The sequence below is a fragment of the Rhineura floridana genome, chromosome 18 (assembly GCF_030035675.1).
Source record: "Rhineura floridana isolate rRhiFlo1 chromosome 18, rRhiFlo1.hap2, whole genome shotgun sequence".
In the NCBI taxonomy this organism is placed as follows: domain Eukaryota; kingdom Metazoa; phylum Chordata; class Lepidosauria; order Squamata; family Rhineuridae; genus Rhineura; species Rhineura floridana.
Window position 1 is genome coordinate 21,294,278 of NC_084497.1, and position 23,287 is coordinate 21,317,564.

General features: G+C 45.8%; 1 protein-coding gene across 4 annotated transcripts in view; it reads right to left on the reverse strand.

Moving 5' to 3' along the window:
- Positions 1-19,798: 19,798 nt before the first annotated feature.
- The window catches only part of SPSB1 (splA/ryanodine receptor domain and SOCS box containing 1), a 35,970-nt gene continuing 32,481 nt past the window's right edge, over positions 19,799-23,287 (reverse strand). For all 4 annotated transcript variants that reach the window (XM_061601492.1, XM_061601494.1, XM_061601496.1 and 1 more), the window contains one exon: positions 19,799-22,116. In XM_061601492.1, the coding sequence (XP_061457476.1) occupies positions 21,989-22,116 (128 nt within the window). In that variant the 3' untranslated portion in view covers positions 19,799-21,988. The remainder of the gene's footprint in view (positions 22,117-23,287) is intronic.

Consider the following 23,287-nt stretch of genomic DNA (forward strand, 5'->3'; position numbering starts at 1 on the left):
GTTCTTTCTTTTCCAAGCCTGCTACACAGCTGCTGCAGTTTGTGGTCGTGGTTGGTTAGTCAGTCCGTCTGTCTCAGATGCAACGTGTGAGACGCTGAGGTTGCATTTACTGGAAACTATTGCTGACTTGTGGCTGATTGACTTGACTGGTCCTTGAGTGCTTTGCCGGAGGGCCCCACAGCTCTGTAGCAGAAGGCAGCCTTTGCGTGCAATCTTACGTTCTTAAGCTCTTATGTTCAATCCCCAGCATTTCCAGGTTTGGGGTGTTTTTAAAGGATTTAGAGGTGCCTTCAGTCTTTGAGTTCAAATCCCCATTTGTGTCTCCTGGGTGTCAAGGGCTAGCTAAAGATCACCCCCACAGGGAGTGGCTCAGGGGTTACGTGCCCTGTCACCTGTGCAGCCGTGGGCAAGCTGCAGAGTCCCAAGGAGCCCAGTTTCCCCCAGCTGGCAGTTGTGGACAAGGAAGGGGCTGGCTTGTGCAGCTGTGGCAAGCTGAGCAGGCCCTGGCCAGCTGGGGAGGACTAGCCTCAGAGGGAAGCAATGGGAAACCCCCTCTGAATACTGCTTACCATGAAATCCCTATTCATAGGGTCGCCATAATTCGGGATCGACTTGAAGGCAGTCCCTTTCCATTTCAGAATGTCACTATTTTGCGGGAGAATTTCAAGTGCACCCCAGAACTGGAGGAGCGCACAGTTAAAGTGGATCACATGGGATCTTTTCCCAGCCCTACGTGGAGATGCCAGAGATTGAAACTGGGACCTTCCGCACAAAAAGCAGATGCTCTGCCCCTTAGGTACAGCCCTTCCCTTCCCATAGGAAACTGTCTTATACCAAGTCAAACCCTTGGTCCACCTAGCTCAGTGTTGTCTAACGCAGTGGCATTCCAGGGTTTCAGAAAGGGTTCTTTCCCAGTCTTACCAGGAGATGTGAGGGATTGAACCTGGGAATTTCTGCAGATGTAGCAGGCGCTTTTCCAGAGAGCTCCCCTTCCACTAGTGATGGGGGAGATACTTGGTTCAGTTTGCATTTAACGGTTAACCTACCTTTTCCACGCAATACACAAACCAAAACACAGCCACCCTTTGAAATTTGCACTGGCTCCAAATATGGAAGTAGTTCTCCAGCTGAGTAGTGTGTGCAAAAATGCACAGGATAAAGTGTGCGTAGAAATACACATGTTTGTGACAGGAACATACAGAAAAGCATTCTATTTGGTGAGGATTGCTCTGCAACAGTGCGTCTATTCAGCAAACGTGCATCGAAAAACGTGTACACAAAGAGAACTTTGCACAGGAATGCTGATGGATTTTCATGAGGACTTTTTAGAAAATTGCAAACTGATGTGGAGAACTGAACTTAAGGAGCGGGGAAATGAGAAAAAGAGACTTGCCCATTTCTACCTTCCTCCCCAGAGAACCGTTGTTATAGGACGGCTTATAAATATAAATACATATATTGGGTGTTGGAACAAATTAAACCAGAACTATCACTAGAAGCTAAAATGATGAAACTGTGGTTATCATACTTTGGACACTTAATGAGAAGACATGATTCACTAGAAAAGACCATAATGCTGGGAAAAACAGAAGGGAGTAGAAAAAGAGGAAGGCCAAACAAGAGATGGATTGATTCCATAAAGGAAGCCACAGACCTGAACTTGCAAGATCTGAACAGGGTGGTTCATGACAGATGCTCTTGGAGGTCACCGATGCATAAGGTTGCCATAAGTCGTAATTGACTTGGAGGCACATAACAACAACAAAACAGTGTGCTCAAGGCCTTACAGAGAACCAGTGTCACAGTTTAAAGAAAAGGGAAAGGTGTTCAGCACTCTGTCCAGACTCCTCCCGCTCCTAAATGCTCCTTCCTTATTCTACAGAGAGGCGGTGAGATCAGCCACCGGGGAGAGAGCCAGACTAGTAGGCTGCAATGAAATCACCGGGAGTCCGATTGCTATCAGCGCCCGTAGCAATTAACAAAGCTGCTCGCCCCTGTCCGGAAGCAATGGATCCAGAGGCGCTTGGAGGGAGTGCCAGGAAATGGACTTCCATTGGCCCCCTCTCTGCCAGCACCCAGCCTGTTCCCCACCCTGCCAATGCCAGGATTGTACAGTCTTCTCTGCAAATATGTCATATGTCTGGCAAGCGGCCCCCTGGCTGGCTAGCACGGCTTCCATTCCTGTACAGAGAGAAGGCCTGGTGGGAGAATAGAGCTATGTTAGAATAACACAGGTCAGGGCCTAGTCCCTTGCCAGAAGCCTGAGCACATGGAAGTTGCTTCGCAACCCCTAGGCACACTGGGCCTAGTCCCTTCCAAGCCATCTGTTCAGGAAAGCCAACCCAGACATGTGAAGTCGGCATGTATTTTAACCTGCAGTTTTAGCTTAGAACGCATACTTTTCACTGTTTATTTTATTCATTTTATTTATATATAAACTTTAACATTGTCTACAACGTCAGCATCCACACCATGAGGTTAAAGTCCATTACATCCACGTGCACGCGCACACATCAAAACTGCGGACAAAAATGTGTTTGTTAAAGAGAAACTTGCACTAAAATGCTGAAGTATGTTAATGGGGATTTTGCTTTAGAAGGAAATTCAGAAATTGTTGTAGAATTTCAGAATGGAAAAATGACAGACTGAAAGAAGCAAAAAACAGGCAGATTTCCCCGTCCCTAAAGGGGAGGGAGGAAACTCTCTTCCTGTTCCCCCCCCCTCCAAACTTTGCCTCTTCAGGAATGTAGGAAGTTGTTTCGTGTAGTGTCAACACCATTGGTCCAATTTAGGCCACTATTGTCTACTCCAGGGATGGGGAACGTCAAGCCCAAGGGCCAAATGTGGCCCTCCAGGCCTTTCTCTCTGGCCCTCAAGACTCTCAGCCAGGCCATACCTCTCCTCAGCCTGGCTTTGCACCCTCCTTGAGTGCCTTTGCCTGGCTGAATGGTGCCCTTGAACTCTGACCACGCCTCTTGCTTCCGGTAAGAAGGACAGAGAGGGGTGTGTGAATGTGCGTAGAAAGCCTACCGTGCATTGGTAAAATAAAACAAAGCCTGCCTTGCACAAGATCAGATACAAGTCCATCTAGCCCAGCTAAATGCAGGAGCAGCCAACTTGGTGTCCTCTAGATGTTGCTGGACTACAGCTCCCGTCATCCCTGGCCTTTGGTCATGCTGCCCGGGGCTTATGGGAGTTGTAGTCCAGCAACATCTGGAGGTGAGCAGGTTAGCTTCCCCTTGGCTAACTGTGACTGACAGCAGCTCCCCAAGCAGTGGTGTAGTGGTCCAGGGTCTCAGGGGATCTTAGACCCCTTAGCTTTTTGGGAGTAGGGTCCCTATGTCTCCAGCATGAAAGGGGAGTGTGTTAGCCACTGAGAAGAATCTACTAACGTCTTATCCTTTCCTGCTGATTGGAGCCAATCCGAATGACAGGAGGTGAGTCAGCCACTCAGAAGACTCTTCTCAGTAACGAACACACTCCGCTTTCATGCTGATTGGTACCTAGGGACGTCTGTTGTTGTTGCTGTGGGAGAAAGCATTACCTAGGAACTCATTTGCAACCCAGCAGCAAAAAAAGAGGGAGAGGCATAGCTGTGACGAACACGAAGGGACCCTGCACTTCTGAATTTGCCACTACACCCCTGCTCACCAGGGTCTCACGCAGAGAGTCACATGGCTGCTACCTGACTTTCCCCCAGCACTTTTTTGTCAACTGGAGGGCAGGGATGGAACATGGCACCTGCTTGCATGTAGCAGGGCAGGGACGGGAAACCTGTGGCTCTCCAGATGTGGCTGGACTACAACTCCCCTCATCCCTGACTGCTGGCCATGCTGGCTGGTGCTGATGGGTGTCGTAGTCCAGTAGCATCTGGAGGGCCCACAGTTTCCCATCCCTGCTGTAGTTACTGCTGCCTTGACTGGGATGGGGACATTTTAAAAACTGTTCTCTCTGGCCCCAGCCACCATTTTGTTCCTGGCTCCAGGGGGTGGATCTCAGGCTTCCAATAGAAAACAAAGTAGACCCCAGAAACCTGAGTCCCAACCAATCCTGCTAGAACACACGCCAGAATCTTTTGCCACTTTCTTGGCTCCACAGCCAGAAAACTAAGAAGCCGTTTGGTGACATCCACACACTGTACATCTAAAGAACATGGCTTCCCCCAAAGAATCCTGGCAGCTGTAGTTTACTCCTCATAGAGCTACAGTTACCAGCACCCTTAACAAATTACAGCTCCCAGAATTCTTGGGGGGGGGGGGAAGCCATGTGCTTTAAAAGTATAGTATGTTTACAGTCTTTTCCTCGCTCACTCCAGAGGCCCTTTTGCTCACGGCCTGCAAGAACCCGGAAGTCGAACCTGAGAATACTCTCTTTCTCTGGATTTCAGCTGTCTGCAGTGTGGTCCTGATTAGCTGTGGCCGGCTCTCGCTTCTTCCACAAAAGCATCTGGGCAACACCGCTGGGGCAAGCCACAGACTGCCTTGGCTGTGTGACAATGCGCCATCGGCAGAGGCGGGGGAGGGATTAACCACTAAGCCGTCTGGCTGGGCCTCCGACAGGAAGCCACCAAAGCTTGCTCTGAGATGCTTGCAGAAGAAGGACGCCATGGTCGTGACATGTGGAGGCCATTGGAGGCGGCAGCAGAGATCTGCAAAATTGGGGGAGTGAGTGGGTTGAAGGAGGGAAGGAAGAGGCTTTAAAAGCAAAGCATCTGAGAACGTGGTGACAGAAAAGAGGAGAGAGAGAAATCCCAAAATGTTTGGGGAATCTGCTCCACAAAGGCTGCTCCTCCATGAAATATATCCTCTCGCTCTCTGTCAGGGCTAAGGATGGAAGGGTCTGCCCATTTTGGTTCTCACTGTTTCCCATTTTTCCAATCTTCTCAGAGGTCCTTCTCAAAGTCTAGCATTCTGGGCAAGGTGGCCAGGCATTGCCTGTACCACCCACCGTGGTTTGCCTTTCTAGGTGCTGTGGCAAACCACAGTGGCGGCACAGACAATGCTTGGCCAGCTCTCCCAGAATACCAGACTCTGAGAAGAAGGACCGCTTTGGCCCTTTCGCAGACCCCAGGTGAGGCATGGTGGTGAAGGTGGATAGTGGTGGTGGACCCAGTGGAGAGCAAGTGGGTGGCAGCTCAGACCAGAGAGGGACCCTTCTGAGTCCTAGGGCCCTCAGGCAATGCCTGACTTGGCCGACCACTGGTGCCGGGCCTACTTGTACTACCTACTGCCCTGGGGTCCTTCTGAGAGGAAGGGTGGGATATAAATTTAATTAATAAATACAAATAAATATTAGCTGAACAACCTTTGGGAACCAGTTCTCTAGTCATAACTTTCAATATATATTTTCCAACCTGTGGAGTCTACGAAAACAGCACAAACTGTTTCGTTTCATGTGGTTACAGCTCCAATTTGTTGCCATTAGAGGGATTTTCCATGCCTGCATTCCTTTGATTTTAAGAAAGCGGGAATTCCTTACTCCCTTTCCCCTAATGCCACACATATGCACACACCCCTCTCCACTTTTAGCTCGGGTGGACCTTGGAAACCACATGAGGAGAGCATCAGAAACCAAAAAAGGCTTCCAATACTGAGGTGCAGCCTAGACCCTCTCCTGGTAGTTTAACTGAACCCCCCTACTGGAATTCTCCCCTCCCACAAGTTCAATCTCAGTAACACAAATCACAAACCTGGAGCGATTCTAGAGCCATTATGCCAGAACAAAAAAGCAGGGCCAATTCAAACTATTTTGCTCTTTCCAGACTACCCCCTCAAAAAGTGTCCTACCTTCCCAACGCCTTCTTGTATGTGGAGTGGAGAGTGGGAACACCTCCCCAAAGCTTTTCTCCGTTGCAATCCTATGTAGGAGAAAAGAGGCGTAGCTCAGGGATAGAGAGCGTCTGCTTTGCACACAAAAGGGCCTTGGTTCAATTCCTGGCATCTGAAAACATCCCCTGAATAGCAGAAACCCTGGAGAACTGCTGCCGTCAGAACACAGTAGACAGCTAGATAGACTACTGGCCTGACTTAATATATTGTAAGGCAGCTTCATATGTTCCTGTGTCTTAAGGGCCATAGCTCAGTGGTAGAACGTCTGCTTTGCATGCAGAAGGTCCTAGGTTCAATCCCCAGCGACCCCTGCCTGAAACCTTGGAAAGCCACTGCCAGTCAGTGTTGACAATACTGAGCTAGATGGACCATTGGTCTGACTGTTTAAGGCAGCGTCCTATGTCCATAAAGGGGAAGGGCTGTAGCTCAGTGGTAGAGCGTCTGCTTTGCATGCAGAAGGTCCCAGGTTCAGTCCCTGGCAGCATCTCCAGGTAGGGCTGGGAATGTCCCCTGAGAGCTGCTGCCAGTCAGTTTAGACAATACTGGGCTTTGTTGTTGTTATGTGCCTTCAAGTCGATTTTGACTTATGGCGACCCTATGAATCAGCGACCTCCAATAGCATCTGTTATAAACCACCCTGTTCAGATTTTGTAAGTTCAGGTCTGTGGCTTCCTTTATGGAATCAATCCATCTCTTGTTTGGCCTTCCTCTTTTTCTACTCCCTTCTGTTTTCCCCAGCATGATTGTCTTTTCTAGTGAATCCTGTCTTCTCATTATGTGTCCAAAGCATGATAACCTCAGTTTCATCATTGATCCAAATCAATACAAAATAGCTTCTTGTGTTCCTATGTCTAAAGGAAAGTGCCACAGCTCAGTGGCAGAGCACCTGCCTTGCCTGCAGAAAGTCCCAGGTTCAATCCCCAGCATCTCCATGTACGGCTGGGAAAGATTCCCTGCCTGAAAACCTGGAGAGTGGCTGCCAGTCTGTGTAGACAATACAGAGCTAGATAGACCAAGGATTTGACGCAGTATAAGGCAATTGCCTAAGTCCCTAAAAATGTTAAGAGGGTGCTTGCTAAACTGAAGCAGCGTCAATGTAGCCTCACATGGCAGTTTTAGGCCTACATCTGGGTGCAGAAAAATCTAGATTCTGCCCAAAGGACATTACGTCTCTTACAATACAGGACTTGGCCAAGCCTTTTGAGGAATATGAATCTGATCTCTTTCACACTTGCTTTGTGCTGTGTGTTTTGTTTTTTTAGTTTAAAAACGTGGTTGAAATACCTCTGCTTTACTGTCGACCATCCAAGAACACAGCGGCCCGCTTGTAAAACTGTCTCTCACATCAGTGTGGGTTTTTTTTTTGCGTCGCTAGGCAACATGATACACAAACAGACCATCTCACAAGGGGCACTGTAAAACCATATATCCCCCTCAGAAATTGTATCACCCAATTAGAGCAGAGCTGCGTTCGCTGAAGCAAAAGTTGAAAAAGATCCCCAAACTCTCCGCTAACGCTGAGTATAAACGTACATTGCAACAAGATTTGGGTGTGTGTGTGTGTGTGGAAAGGATGTCTAATCTAGACATGGGGACAGCGGGTGGCATCTCACACAGAACCCTCACAGGTGATTTCCCCCCCACACACACACACAAACATTTGGAGGAAAAAATCATTTCCTTATCCTGCTCAAAGGAAGCAGGTGTGAGTCCACTTTCCTTGGCTTTGCAACCAGAGAGAATAGCCAATCCCAAAGGGGAAATGTGAGGAGAAAAATCTGTTCAAAATGGTTTGGTCATCGAGCATGTTCGCCTGCCTGTTTTCGATTTCACAACCCTGCTTTTTATTATTTCGGTCCATCCTTTTGGCCCAGCCAAGGCATATTTAAGGCAAGCATGGTGTAGTGGTCAGAGTGTTGGACTACGACCTGGGAGACCAGGGTTCGAATCCTCACACAGCCATGAAGCTCACTGGGTGACCTTGGGCCAGTCACTCCCTCTCAGCCTCAGAGGAAGGCAATGGTGAGCCCCCTCTGAATACCACTTACCATGAAAACCTTGTTCATAGGGTCACTATAAGTCGGGATCGACTTGAAGGCAGTCCATTTCCATCCCAGCTTGTCCCAGGCTATTCTAAGGAGAGATGTGAAGGCCCAGAAAAAAAATTGGGAAAAAAAGGGGGGGGGGAAACCAGGCTTTTTCTGGTATTTTCTAGGCCTACACATCTCTACTAAGGCAACAGCTTTATTAAAATTGTAAAATATTCCAGGGAAATTGGATCTGTTTCCCCCACACACACACACACACACACAAGCAGGACAAGTTCAACAGGAGGGCTGGACCTGTCAACCACTTAATGTCAGAATTATATTAGATGATGCTTTTTTGCTGGCATGGTTTGAAATCCGACCATGCGGGCAAAGGCACAAACCACCAACCACCAATGATCAGCAGATTGACGAGTCTTCTGGAGTGTTTTGGAAGGAGTGCTTTGCAACCCGACACTCTTGTAGAGCACTTTGCAAGGGGCTTCGCAAGATCCTCCAACTGGACTTTTTGCAGATAGGATAGTGACGGAGAAATGCATTGAAAAATGTGGGGTGAACGAATCATTAACAGGAAAACATATAAATGCCCCACAAGCAAATCAGAATGAATGCCCATTGTTTTATAAACTCACAGCAAAGAAATGAGAATGAATACGCAATAAAGACCAGATATAAACTAACTTCCATGTAAGCTTTGTGCAAGCAAATCAGGATGGATGCTCAATAAATAGATTGTTTTGAGGGGCTGTAAGGAGCAACCAGGTGGCACAGAGGAGGGTTTGCTGAAGCAGAGGTTTCCGCATTTGAACAGGGGTGGGAAGGGATTACCCTTCCTTACACACTCCATCACCACAAATGGGCTGCTCCTGATGGTGCCTCAGGGCCAGATGGGCAAGCTCTCCCTCTGCCCTCCACCATGTGGGCTCTTCTGCCTGGCACCCCTGCCTGCCAATGCATGCTGGGCAACTGCCAGTCCAGAATTCCCAGAGTTTCCTAGCTTGCCATATGGATGGAGCAAAGACAGTCTGCTGCTAGCAACAGAGTAGCGGCTAGTCCATTAGGGTAAGTGGGGCACTGCCCCACTAAGCTCAGTCTGCCCTCAGCTAGCATGCACCTGCTTACCTCCTTACTCACAAACCGTCTAAGGGGTGAGACTAGCTCCCAGCCTTTTTCTCAGAGTTGCCTTTGTAGAACTCAGAAGTGCTGGGAATTAAGCATCAACACATGGTACAAGTGACCTGAACCAGCGGGGGGGAGGAGAACAGGCACAAAGGCAATCTATCCTCCTCTAAAGTGTTTGTTGTTTTTGCAGGCTTTGCTCCTCCCCACTCACTTGTATTTTCCTATCTTTTGTCCTCTCATTGGCTCTCGGTCTGCCAGCCATTTGCTTTGTCTCCACCTATTGTTGGCTGCTCTGCTGTCTGCCCTACCAGTCCCAACGGGCACCAGCCTCCACTGCAAGAAAAGTGTGTCAACTGTCAAGATGGTTGGTCCTTTCCCAACCCCACATAGGAGGACGAAAATGAAGGGACAGGTGGACTGGATGAGCTTAGGACTGGGGGCCAAATACACACATCAACCTCTCTATCTGGCCCTCGGAACTCTTCGCCAGGCCATACCCCTCACTGGCTTGTTTCACACCCTGAGCACTTTTGCCTAGCAGAAAAGGTGTCTCTGAACTCTGATGCCTCTTCCCTGCCAGAATAGAGGCCAGAGCTACTCAAACATCCCCACAAAGGCTGGCCGTGCCTGCGTCATCAGTACTGCCATCTTTTTCTGCAACTGATTTTGTTTCTGCCTGTTCAGTAGATACATACTCTGTGACACAGAGCCCCAGGCGCTCACCTGGCTCATTTGCCTCTAAAAAATCCACTCCAGGCAACAGCTTTAAAGCTTGTTGCTGTCTATACAAGATACAGACATTTTTTGGGGGAGGGGGCAGGTCAGACCAGTGGCCCAGACTTTATGGGCCAATTCCTAGAATCTCATCTAGTACAATGGAGCGAAAGGAGGGAAATCCTCCAAGCAGAACTAGCAGACAGACAAGGAAACTTTTTCCAGGATTCCAGAACGAGGAAGGTTAAAGGTCTGACAGGGAGTATAACGGCACAATTCCAGACTATTGTTCTGTGCTGGACTGCAGTCACTTTTCCCCTGCCAGGTGTAACCTGGATAATTCATATAGTTCATTACAATAACACACACACACACAGGGAGACACACCCCAGCCTCCTTTCCTCAGTTAACACATGCCAAAGTTATTCTTCTCCACGTCTCCAGCAAGGAGGGAAATTCTTGAAATGGCTGGGTCTGAGCTGGCTTCCCTGACTAGCCTGGACCTCATCCGGGATAAGGGAACTTGGTAAGACCCTCCCAATCCCTAGAACAGCATCCGCCAACTTGGCACCCACTAGATGTTTTGGACTACAACTCCCAGCAGCCGGTATTGAGAGGCAGAATACATCTATCGTGGCTGTTAATATCTGCACTGGCTGCTAATCTTGCCGATTTCAAGGTTCTGGTACTCACATATAGGGCCCTATAGGACCAGGTTACTCGAGAGATTGCCTTATCCCTTATATATCCTGCAGGAGAGTCTCTCTCCTTCATCAAGTCCCTACAATATCATAAGTCCGCTCTACAGCAACTCAGAGCAGGGCTTTCAGCATGGCTGCTCCTGTTCTGTGGAGCAGCATCTCTGTTGAGATCCAACAGGCGCCGGCTATCTGCACTTTCTGGAAACAATTGAAGACATTTTGATTCCGACAAGCTTTTCCAGCTGGCTGTTTTTTTATTTTCTTTTTAAGATCTGTGTTTTTTTTAATCTATCTTTAATGGGTTCTTTGTGTTGCTTTTAAAACTATTTTCATTACTTTTATTGTATGCTTGTAAATGGCCTTCAGACATATGTGAAAGGCAATTGCTAAGTTAATGAACTACTACTACTACTACTACTATTATTTTATTTATTGGTCGCCTATCTGTCCAGGTTAGTGGACACTCTAGGCGACTTACAATAACAAAAAGCTATACATGAAATACATATACAAAAACAAGCCACAGTCCTAAACAATTTAAAACCAAATTCCAATTAAAACTTCATAAAATTAATCCTCCTCAATCCCACACACAAAAAAAGCAGCACACAAGAAACAAACAAAAAACAAACAAACACCCAGGCCACCCCAGCCAGCCGGCTTATGTATCCCTCCATAGAGGGACAGGCGGTAGCAATCAGTCCCAGCTGGCTGGGTACCTGGGGCTTGGTCCTGCAGGATGCAGGTCTGCCAGGCAGAAGTCCCACAGGGAAGGGTGGTGGAGGTGGTGATCCCGCAGCACCAGCGGACTCTCCTTCCCTGGGCGGCGATGTTCTCTTCCTGCAGGCCCTGGGTCTAGTAGTAGTAGTAGTAGTAGTAACAACAACAGCTTTGTTACCAGATAAAATATCCATCTAGTCCAGGTGTGGGAAACCTGTGTGGCCCTCCAGATGCTACTGAACTACAGCTCCCATCAACCCTGGCCATTGGCCATGCCTTTGCTGGGGCTGATGGGCATTTAAGCAACATCTGGAGGGCCAAAGGTTTCCTACACCTGATGCAGTACAACATCCTGTTTCTCACAGTGGCTAAACAGAGACTTCTGGGAAGCCCACAAGCAGGGACAGGAAGACAATAGCCTCCTCCCCTTGCATGTCTCCAGCATCTGATATTCACAGGTATACTGCCATTAAACATGGAGGTTCCATTCAGCTGTCATGGCTGAAAGCCACTGAAAGGCCTCCATGAACTTGTTTAATCTTTTAAAGCCATCTGCGCCAGTGACCGAAACCACATCTTGTGGGCAGCAGATCCCTTAAAATTATCCTTTATGTGAAGATAACTTAGAAGTGATAGGATTTTGGAGCTGGGAGGGATCTTGGAGGCCATCTTTTTCCACCCCACTCCATTTTGCACCCCACCATAAACTAATAGCATGTCAAATTCCAGGGGTCTGTTTCAGAGGCTAACACCAGTTGTCTAGACAGATAAATAGCACACTGATGCAGCCATTAAAAATAATAATCATAATAAAAAACTTCCAAGAGCTTGCTTCTCACTCTTTGTTTGGGCTGGATTTGGCATGAAAACAAAAGTAGAAAAATTGTATGTTCATGCATATCTACAGGAGTGGAATGGTATGAAAATAGGCACCGGGGCAAAAGATCACCTAGATCAGGGTTGGACAGAAGGTAGGACAGGACTGATGGGCAGATCTCTAAGTGATTTGCAGTAAACCAAGCAAGGGGTTCAGGACAGTTTCACCCAGCACAGAATCCAAGAAGGCTGCCAGAGAATAGGAAGGGGCAAAGCTTTAAATTTTATTATCTATTTTATGTTGTTGTCTTAAGTTCAGCTCTCCACATTTCCACAAGAGTTTGTGATTTACTTAAAAAAAAATACTCCTCATGAAAATTCATCAGTATTTTAGTGTGAACTTCTCCAAATATACACGTTTGTATACAATTTTGTCTAACCTACATTGTTCCAAAGCAATTTCCCCTAATAGAAAACATTGTGTGTTCTCTTTTTTACAAATATATGCGTTTTATGCACACTTAAACCCATCCTGTGCATTTTTGTACACCTTGGCTGGAGAACTGGTAAAACACACGTGCACGTGCAACCTTTGAAGGATGGCTGCATTTTGGTTTGTGTGCTGTTTCAGGTTCCCCTTTAAATGTTCAGGACAGACAAAGGAGAGTACTTTTTCACACAGCGGCGCACAGTTCAGCAATGGAACTCACTACTACAAGAGGCAGTGATGGCCACCAACTTGGCTGGCATTAAAGGGGGATTCAATAAATTCATGAAGGATAAGGCTATCAATGGCTACTACCCATGACGGCTATGTTCTCCCTCCACTGGGATATACCAATTGCCAGGAATAACAAGTGGGGAGAGTTACTGTTGCACTCATGCCCTACTTGTGAGCTTCCCAGAAGAGGCATGGGGTTGCCCACTGTGAGGACAGGATGCTGGACTAGGTAGGCCTTTGGTCTGATCCAACAGTCAGGTTCTAATTATATTCTTATGAACCCTATTTGTTTCTTTCTTTGTTTTTACAGATCAACAACCCCCATCCTTAATTGGGGACTGTGATTTCCCTGTATTTTAATATCTGCAAATATGGTAAGTGTGGGTTTACTAAGTGATATATGGTAAGTGACTGAGTGAGAAGGGGGAGTACATGGGCTGGAATGCTGTATGATGATTGGCTGAGTGTTTGAGTGGCTGAAGTATAAATGAGAGGATGACAGTTGGTTCAGGGTTCTGTTTTGTGGGGGAGTTGGTGGTGGCTGGTTGTGGAGTGTGGATTGGAGTTGGTTGTGGGTTGGATTGTATTTGGCTGATATTTAGGCAATATATATATGACTGGAAACAAAAAGAGTGACACTATATGAAACCATACGCTTGTTAAATATCTTGTTATTTCCTGGTGTTATCAAATAAATACTTCTATTGGTTTACCAAAAGCCTGATCTTTGGCTGGGGATTCACAGACCAGAAGGGAGGGCAGGGTAATTACCAAGGGCAGAGAAACAGTATCAAATGGTGGCAGCGCTGAACTGAGATATTGTAACATCATCAAGTATCCAGAGCAACCCAGGATTGTATGCTTTATAGACAAAGATACAAGGGGGTTGTGGACAGCAAGGGCACCCAGACACAAAGTAACAAGCCATAGAGAGACTAAGGCAAAGTTTCTAGAAGTATTGTTTACAGGGAGTGACTGGTGGTGCTGCCTAGCAGTGGGGTCTTGTGAGATCTGTGCTAGGGTGAGCTAAAGAAAAAATAAAAACTACATTTCTCCCTGGAGGTAGCCATGGGTGGGAGTATCACAGGTGGTGCCAGTGGGAGGAACATTACAGGGACTCAGTGAATTGTTCTTAGGCCACTAATTCCAGTTGCCAATCACACAGATACGTACAAACTATTTCTAGCAAACCTCTCACGCACGTGAGTAAGGATCTTTTGCTTTGGAACTGCTTTGTGTTCTATTTTTAAATACAAACCTTTGGAACTTCTCCCAAATCAGCATGAAATTGTTGTCTTTACGATGTACATGTCTTGTTAGAAAGCTCTAGTCAAATTTCTCTCAGGGGAGATCGCTGGGTTTCGGTGCAGCTACAAGGCAGGCCGCGGCACTAGGATCAGGTCCAAGTAACTTCCTTTAAAAAAGGGGGGGAAACACAACACCCTGTTCTCAGGACATCAGATGTCAGAGTTCAGCACTCACAGTCAACAGGAGGCTCATTGGAAACAAAGGCGCAGAGGCTGGTGAGAACACAAACCCAGACAAGAACTGGTTATATAAATATCACATGGTCATCTTCTGGAGGAACAGCATCCAATCAATTTTCTCAAGGTTTGAAAAAGGATTACAGGTGGTTTTCTCATTACAAAAGAAAAAAACCCAGCCTCCAGTTTGATTTCCCAAACTTCCACGAGGGGAAGGGTGCTTTTGTGCAAACTGTAAAAAGTACTCCCCAGATGTTGCTGGACTCCAACTCCCATCAGCCCTAGCTAGCACGGCCAGTTGTCAGTGATGAGAGTCCAATGACATCTGGAAGGCACAATGTTGGTTATACCTACAATAAACGTATTGGGACTATGACAGCCTTTGCCAACCTGATGCCCTCCAAATGTTTTTGACTACAATTCCCATTTGTCGTGGTCCAGAACATCCAGAGGGCACCACATTGGCAAAGGCTGCTCCAAAAGGGTAGCTCCAAAGGGTTCTCAGAAAAGGTGGCCTTTGGAAGAGAAATCTGAAGGAGATAAGAGGCGTGGAAAGGTTGGATATAAAGGTAATAATAATAGTAATAATGATAAAGATTATGATGTATCAAGAATGGGTTCATACCGCCCTGGGCTCCTACTGGGAGGAAGGGTGGGATATAAATCTAATAAATAAAATAAATTCACCATAGTGTCCCTGAACCCACTGATCTGGCTGCACTCTTTAATATCCTTTAGCAAACTTTCCAACTCAGAAGCATACAGTCTGCCCTGTAACATTGCTCAGTAAGGGCAGGGAAGGAAAACAGGAACAGACTGCGCCAGGGCACCATGAGTTTCAAAGGAAGAGGAGAGGGGTGGTTGTTAGGGTGTGTGTGTGTGTGGTTTTTCTTCCTTTTTTGACTAAACAGTAAGCAAGCTGTAAAACACACAAGTTAGACAAAACATTTGGCAGCTGCTTCCAATAGTTATCTGTTCTGAAGGGTGGCCGAGGCACCAAGAAACTTGTAAATCAAAATGTGAGCACGGACAGGTCTGAAGCTCAATCCTGGCCAATGCGGCAATTTCTTACTCTCTTTTTTGCTAAGTTACAGCCATCACTACATTTTAAAATAAGACTAGAAGACAACACTGCATATACTCTGCCAAATTTCTGACAACTGAAAGGTTTGGTTCCCTCTGTCTCTCCCTCTACCCCGTCTCCAAATATTCCTGTACAAGCAGGGCTGCACAAATCTGTCAGTTTGTTTCTCTCACTCATTCAGTTCTCCACATTTCCACACCACTTTCCGAATTTTTTTTTTTTAAGTGTCCCCATGAGAATTCTTTAGCATTTTAGTACAAATTTCTACTGATACACACATTTTTGCATGCAATTTTGCCTAATGGACACATTTTTGCATGCAATTTTTGCCAAATAGAATGCATTTCTGTAGGCACTTTTCACTAATACATGCATTTTTATGCATACTTTATTTTAAAGTACACTTTACTTATCTATGCATTTTCGTACACATTACTTGAATGGAGAACTGCATTGCATAATTCATAAAATTGCGAATTTTGAAGGACAGTTTGTTTGCCTTCTGTTTTAGAAAGTGCAAATGAAGTAATTCACCTTTAAATGTGAGCTGAATCAGATTTCTCTCCCATCCATATGTAAAAGGTTTAAGAATGTGAGGACCTTGCTGGATCAGAACAATGGTACACCCATCTAGTCTTTTTGATTTTGACAGTGCAGTGATTTGTATGCCCTGGACGAAAAGGTAATTTGCTCCAGGGCAAGACTTTCACGCTTTGGGCCAATACAAACAGAGTTATCGGAATTGGAAGATTGGCTAGCTTGAACTAATATTAGCTTTCTGATCTCCAAAAAACCAAGATTAGCAATGAAGCCTTAATGAATGCAAATTCCAATCCGACCAGTTGAATTGGATACCTCTCCCTAATTGTGTAGTTATCCATAAACTCCAAATCATATACTTGCAGTTTTACAAAAAATTGCAAAAGCTGGGGATGCCATTGAAGAAGGAAACAGCTTGGCACATCAGCTTTAAGGGCTGCAAATTAGAAAAGGCTTCCAGTATTGAAAGCACACCTTTTATTATAATTATCAAGGGCTGTATCCACTGCTAGTCCTATTCAAGAGTCAACCCATTGAAGTTAATGGACATGATCAACTTAGGTCCATTAATTGCAGTAGGTCTACTCTGAGTAGAATGTAGCTGGATACAACCCTTAACAGCTGCAAAATGCTGCGGCGTGGAAAGGTCCAGTTCAGGGCTCCAGCTACCCCATTCCATTTTCTCCTTTCCCCTAATTTTTTCCTCACCACCTGGTAGTGGAACCAGCATTCAGCAAGCACTGGGTTTCTTTTTGGGGGGGGGGTTGCCTGGCCCCACCACAAACCTTGGAGAGGTCTCAAGCCTGTTGCTGATGGGCGTTGTATTCCAGCCACATCTGGAAGACCAAAGGTTCCCCATTCCTGTCACGTAAGCTCCATTTAAAGTGCATGACTACAGGGAGATATTGAGCACCACATAAAATAGGGGGGAATGGGAAGTCTCGGTTCATCCGGAGACCCATAATTCACGGCGACGTTGTCATGTTTCGGGCTCACGAGGCCTTGCAAGTATCTGCCGACACACACACACACGCTGGCCAACCCGTTTGGCCCAGCTAATCAGCAACAGCCCTTTTGAGAGCAACCCGCCAGGTCCTGCTTCCACACTGCTCTTCCCCATGACAGGCCTGCACCGTTACTGTGGCAACGTACATAAACACCACACGGCAAGGAGGTCATTTATTTCAGCTGCTGGCTACAGCTGGCTGTTTGGGTGTCTGGAAGCGAGCAGGGACAAAATATTCACCATTTCTCCCCCCACCTCCAACAGAAGAAGAAAAGTTATCCCGAGGCAGTTTAGGGCCTAGCGCAGCATGCATTCCAGCAGCAGCCGTGAAGAGTGGAATGGATGTGGACAGTGATTTTTTTGCCCACATATGGTCTGTGATGAAGGTATTCTCCCCCCGCTCAAAAGAATTATTTGTCCCTTTCCAAGCTACCTGCTCCAGCAGGAACCAAGTGTGATTGATACCACCTGTGAAGCTTTAATATGCAAGCTTAGCCATATTTTCATTTTTTTTAAAAAAATGTTTCCTATAGTTTAAAAACACACGGACAAGCCTCAAGGTAGTACTGGAAAACGTAGGAATTTTAATAAAATCATCACTTGTCAAATTAAGGGCAATTGACTTTAGCTTGGCTTTCCAAAAAAACAACCCAGAAGTTCTCACCTGGTACCATTTCAAGGCTCGGCTCTTTGTGAACATTGTCATTTCTTGCATCTATTTGTCACTTATTTGTTATATTTATATCCCACCTTTCCATCAGGGAGATCAAGGTGGCATACAAACATGGCTCTTCTCCTGATTTTATCCTCACAAGAACCATGTGATGCAAGTTAGGGCTGAGAGACAGTGACTGGCCCAAGGTCACCCAGTGAGCTTCATGACCAAGCAGGGATTTGAACCATGATCTCCCAGTGAGACACTCTAACCACTACACCACAATGGGAAGGGCCGGAGCTCAGTGGCAGAGCATGTGCCTTGCATGCAGAAGGTCCCAGGCTCAACTACTGGCTTCTTCTGGGACGGCAGGAAAGATCCCATGCCTGAAACCTTGGAGAGCCTCTGCCAATCAGTGCAGACAACATTGAACTAGGTGGACCAATAGTCTGACTCAGTATATGGCAGCTTACTATGTTCAACTACTCCAAGTAGACCCATTAAAATGAATGGGCCCAAGTTAGTCAATTTTGTTAGTTTCAATGGGTCTGCTCTGAGTAGGATTAGCTTTAGATGCAACCCTTCATACTAGTTATTCCCAAACCCATCAGTGAGCTTATGAAGTTGTCATCAACCTCATCCAAATTCTTAGGAGTGTAAACAAAAAAATTTAAGCATTAAAGCAGCGTAGTCTGAGAATACTGTTATATTGTAGTATCACCTTATTAAATAGAGATTCCTCACTGGGAAGAGAGATACACTCTGTATACGCCCCATGCCTTTCATTTCAGAGGGTCATAGTCCCTAATTAAAATTTTCACACTATACCTTGTAAACCTCTTTTCCACCCCTAGGCCCTTTTCCACCCCTTGCACAGCCCCATACATCCTAGGGGAGTCATTATCAACCCCTTTGGGAAATGCTGCTTTCCACCAAAAACGCTCAGAGGAATGAACAGCACAAAGTACAGAACTAAAATAAACTAAAAAAGAACAAACTGAAACTTAACCCAGAGAAGACGGAGGTTCTACTAATTGGACATAAACCCTCTCATGAATTTAAAAACGTACTTATTTTAGATGGGGTTCCACTCCCTCTGAAGTCCCAAGTTTGGAGTTTGGGTATTCTTTTAGATTCTGCTTTGACCCTTGAACCCCAAATTGCAACAGTATCCAGAAGTGCTTTCACCCAATTAAAGCTAGTCCGCCAACTTCGTCCGTTTTTAGGAACGTCGGACTTGAGGCAAGTGACACAGGCTCTTGTGACCTCAAGATTGGACTATTGTAACGCTCTTTATATAGGACTATCTGCTAGATCGCTTCGTCCGCTTAAGTTGGTTCAGAGAGCGGCGGCCAGAATGCTGACCGGAGCTGGTCCACAAATACATACTACACCTCTTCTCCATCAACTTCATTGGCTACCGATTTTATTTCGACACCAGTTTAAAATTTTGGTATTAGCTTTCAAGGCCCTACATGGATTAGCACCAACATATCTATCAAATCGTATTCTGGAATTTAAATCTCAACGACCGACAAGAGTACCCTTCGAACATTCTCTTATCATTCCATCTACCTTTATAATCCGCCGCTCCAATACCAGGAACACAGCTTTTTCGTGCATAGCTCCCATCTTATGGAATAACCTGCCACCAGAGATCCGATGTTCCTCCTCACTCACGGTCTTTCGCCGTCAGTTAAAAACATTTTTGTTTCTTCAAGCTTTTAATGTTAACATTTAAATTGTTATAACTATTGTATTATTGATTTTCTTAATTTTATCTTTTAATTGTATACTGTTTTGTATTAGACATTGTCTTATTTGTTCGCCGCTCTGAATTCTAAGAACTAGGGCGGGATATAAAATGTTTAAATAAATAAATAAATAAATAAATAAATAAATAAAAGACCAATAAGGAGAAGACAACATAGAATAAGCGCTCATCCACCATTCCATTGTTTGGAACGGAGTACCACAGAGAAGGGCATGGCTGGCTGAAACCCTGAACAAGAGCACTCCAATGATTTGTTGCAGGCCCTCACTTGTTCCATCTGTATTCCACCTTTCTTACATGAATGCTCGTCTGGATGGATGACAGAGAGGGTTGTGCGAGTGTGGGTAGAAACCAGCCTGCAGTACAAAGGTAAAATTTACATTCATCACTCTGCCCACGTTTGTTTTTAGCCCTGCCCATTACTGACATGTGGCCCTCAACGCATTGCCCAGAAGGGAATGTGGCCTCCAGGGCTAAAAAAAAGTTCCCTAATTCCAGCTCTAAATGCATTTCCCCCCCTCCCCCTCTGCAGAATCAGAACACGCCCATTACTGTAGCCTGATCTGAAATGACAACAATTACGTCTCAATATTTAATAAACTTTTATTTTTAAATTTGGTTACTGATTATCTACAGTCAAGGGGGGGAGAACTAGTGAGAGATTTAAAAAAATGTACACCAAAAAGGTTTAAACAGGACATGAAAGGGTGGGTGGGTAAAAAGAAAAATATCTACGCAGGAACAGAAAGAGGCAATGTGGTTAATTCCCAGGGTCAGCGGGAAAGACAAATAGGACTGAAGGCAATTTAAAAATGCTCGGCTCTGTACACATTAAAATTCTCTGTGCAATTACAAAAAAAGTGTTCCACTTGTAACAGTTCATTCTATTTATTTTTAAAAAAGGGAAGCAGGTCAAGTTCTCCTCCCAAATCCGATCTTGGCACCAGTTGTGTGCATTTTTAAAAACTAGGCTTTTTTCTTCATTTTAAAAAACCCTACAGCAGCATTTCTTAAAAAACCCAAACGGTCCTTTTCCATACAATATATATACATATATATATATTAACATTTTCTAACAAATAAGCTCATTTGTACCTATACAGAACACACCCTACACAAATATGGTGGGAGGAGGAAAACAAAGATTTATTTTCCTCTCCTGTAAGAAAAGAAAATATGTGCAAATCACCCCCTCCGTGAAGACAGGTAAGGAGCTTTTGGGCAAGGCTCTCGGATTGCTTGGGTAAAGGAGGACCTTTGCACTTCCAGACCAAAACCTTGCATGCTTCCAGATATGCGGCACGTACTCAGACTGAGCCTTCAAGGACCGTAGTGTTCACATTTGCACTTCCTACCCTGTACCAAGCTAAGCTTAAGGGAACCTTAGGTCCCCAGGTGTTGGCCTACATCTCCCATCAACCCCAGCCAGCGTAGCCAATGGCCAAGGAGGATGGGAATTGTAGTCCAACAGCATCTGGGGACCCACAGTTGAAGAACAGTGGAGCAGAGGACCAGCCACTGAGTTTCAATCTCAAATCCAAGGGATTTGTTACACCTTGCAGGCTGACCCATAACTTTGGAATCCAACATCTGGAGGGCCCCAAGTTAGCCAACCCTGTTTTAAGCCCATATCGAAGGTCAAAGCAAAGGGCCTGAAAGGACTACTGGGGTGGGGAACTGCACTGAGACTGAACTAAACCAAGATTAAGCTACGAACAGGAAACAGATTGGGCCACGGCAGCCTTTCCCAACCTTTGGGTCCCCAGATGTTGCTGAATTACTGTTCCTATCATTCCTGGCTATTGGCCATGCCGGCTGGGGCTGATTGGAGTTGGTAGTCCAGCAACATCTGGGCACCCAAAGGTTGGGCTACACCAAAGGACTCAAGGCAAGGCAGTCTAGGAGAGCAAATTCCCAAGACTTCATCACTCACAACCATGCCCCATGCAGGCTGAGCTCTTGTGCTGTTACAGCAGGGGGAAGAGGCAGCCCTCTGGCTGTTGTTGGGGCTCCCGGCAGCCCGGCTGGCCAAGGGTCAGGCCTGATGGAAGCTGCAGTCCACATCATCTGGGGGCACACCAGCTCTTCAGCTCTGCGTTACAGGACCTTTATCCCAGGCTAACCTCTGCCACCCACCTGCAACTCCAACTCCCAAGCGACAGGTTCAAGTGAATTCCCAGAAAAGTGATTCGAGTGACCCCGATGGCCTCTGATCAAGCATCAACGGAGACCAACACAACATCAAAAATAAAGAGAACAGAATTCGGACACAGGGCAAGATGCTTCTTTGACATCCACAATGGCTGCTTATTCCAGTATTGCCTAAACACGTGTCCACATGGAGCAATGTTTTTAGTGTCGTGGTCTTCTCACCGAAGAACTGTGTGGCAGGTTGTTTTTTTTAAAAAATAGTAAAAATAAAAAATTACATCCTTAGGTCTATGGTCAGCCATCTTGTACCCCAGTCTTAGCACCTGGTACCTTTAATTCCATCATGTTGATGTGTTCCGATCTCTGGAGGGTAGAACGTGCCTTCTAAGTAGAATGGGTTCTTTTAAGGCTTTTTGCATTCCCACCGCCCACATCTGGCATAGTGACAGGGAGTGGACTCAAGCCAGGATCTACTGAAGCAAATTAAGAGAGTGAGTGTGCGTATATGTATATATGTATATGGAACCAAGATGATCCTTCTCCAGAGATGCCACAGCCAATTCATCCACACCTCTCTTTTGCTTCTTGCGAGAGCCTGTCCTTCCCAACCCCCCTAGATGGGGGTCATTGATAGAGAAGGTAGCCCTTCAGGGATTCTGGCAGGGGGAGTGCATGGATCTTGTTCAAACGATCCTTGCCCAAAGCAAGGCGCACAGAACGGCGGCAGAGGTCCATCAGAGGCAAGGGTTCAGCTGCAGGAGAGAAAAAAAGGAGAGGTAAAATTATACACACACCACACTAACAGCATTATTAACTACAGAAGTAAAAATTGCAGAGATCCAAATGGCAAGTCAGCCATGAAGCTGTTTAGCAGCGTCAGGCAGCTCACCTCAGTCAACCTGCCTGTAAAAAGGGCACAGATGAAACACAACTGACAAAGCTGCCATGGAGGGCAAACTTCTGTTCAGATCACAAATTGCACTTTAGTCATTCTAAATTTGGGTTTTCCTAGTGGTTCGAGTGATAGAAAGCTGTATCCAATGCTGGTCAGACCTGTTTTTATTAATTTTTTTTAATAATGACTAACTTAGATCAATTAATTTCAATGGATCTACTTTGAATAGGACTTAGCTGGATATAACCAATAGTGCTCTTTGCCTCTCCTCAGGATTAAGCATTATGAATATTCACAAATTTAATTTATCTACCAAACTGACGTCACGAGCTCCCTTGGTGCAGACAATGAGTTCACTGTTGATCTGCAAATGCACACACAAGCCCTATGTATAATCCGCTCGCTCTTCAGTAAAGTTTGCATCTTAGCATACAGAAAGTTAACTTAATTAAACTGAGGAGGTTTCATAGAATCATAGAACAGTAGAGTTGGAAGGGGCCTACAAGGCCATCAAGTCCAACCCCCTGCTCAATGCAGGAGTCCAAATCAAAGCATTCCCGACAGATGGCTGTCCAGCTGCCTCTTGAACGCCTCCAGTGTTGGAGTGCCCACTACCTCTCTATGTAATTGATTCCATTGTCGTATGGCTCTAACAGTTAGGAAGTTTTTCCTGATGTCCAGTAGAAATCTGGCTTCCTGCAACTTGAGCCCGTTATTCCGTGTCCTGAACTCTGGGACGATCGAGAAGAGATCCCGGCCCTCCTCTGTGTGACAACCTTTCATGTACTTGAACCTTTCATGTTTCTTTTGTGCCAGCAGTGCATAGGGGTTAATTCTCTATATATGTCTGCCTCCTGCCCTTCCTCCCAATTTTTAAAGACCTGCATGCAATCCAAAGCTGAATCCTAGACTTTAAGTTCTGCAAATAGTTTTTACTCAGAACAGAACCACTGAAATGAATGAACCTAAGTTGGTCATGTCTATTAACTTCAATGGTTCTACTCTGAGCAGGACTAGCCTCGGATGCA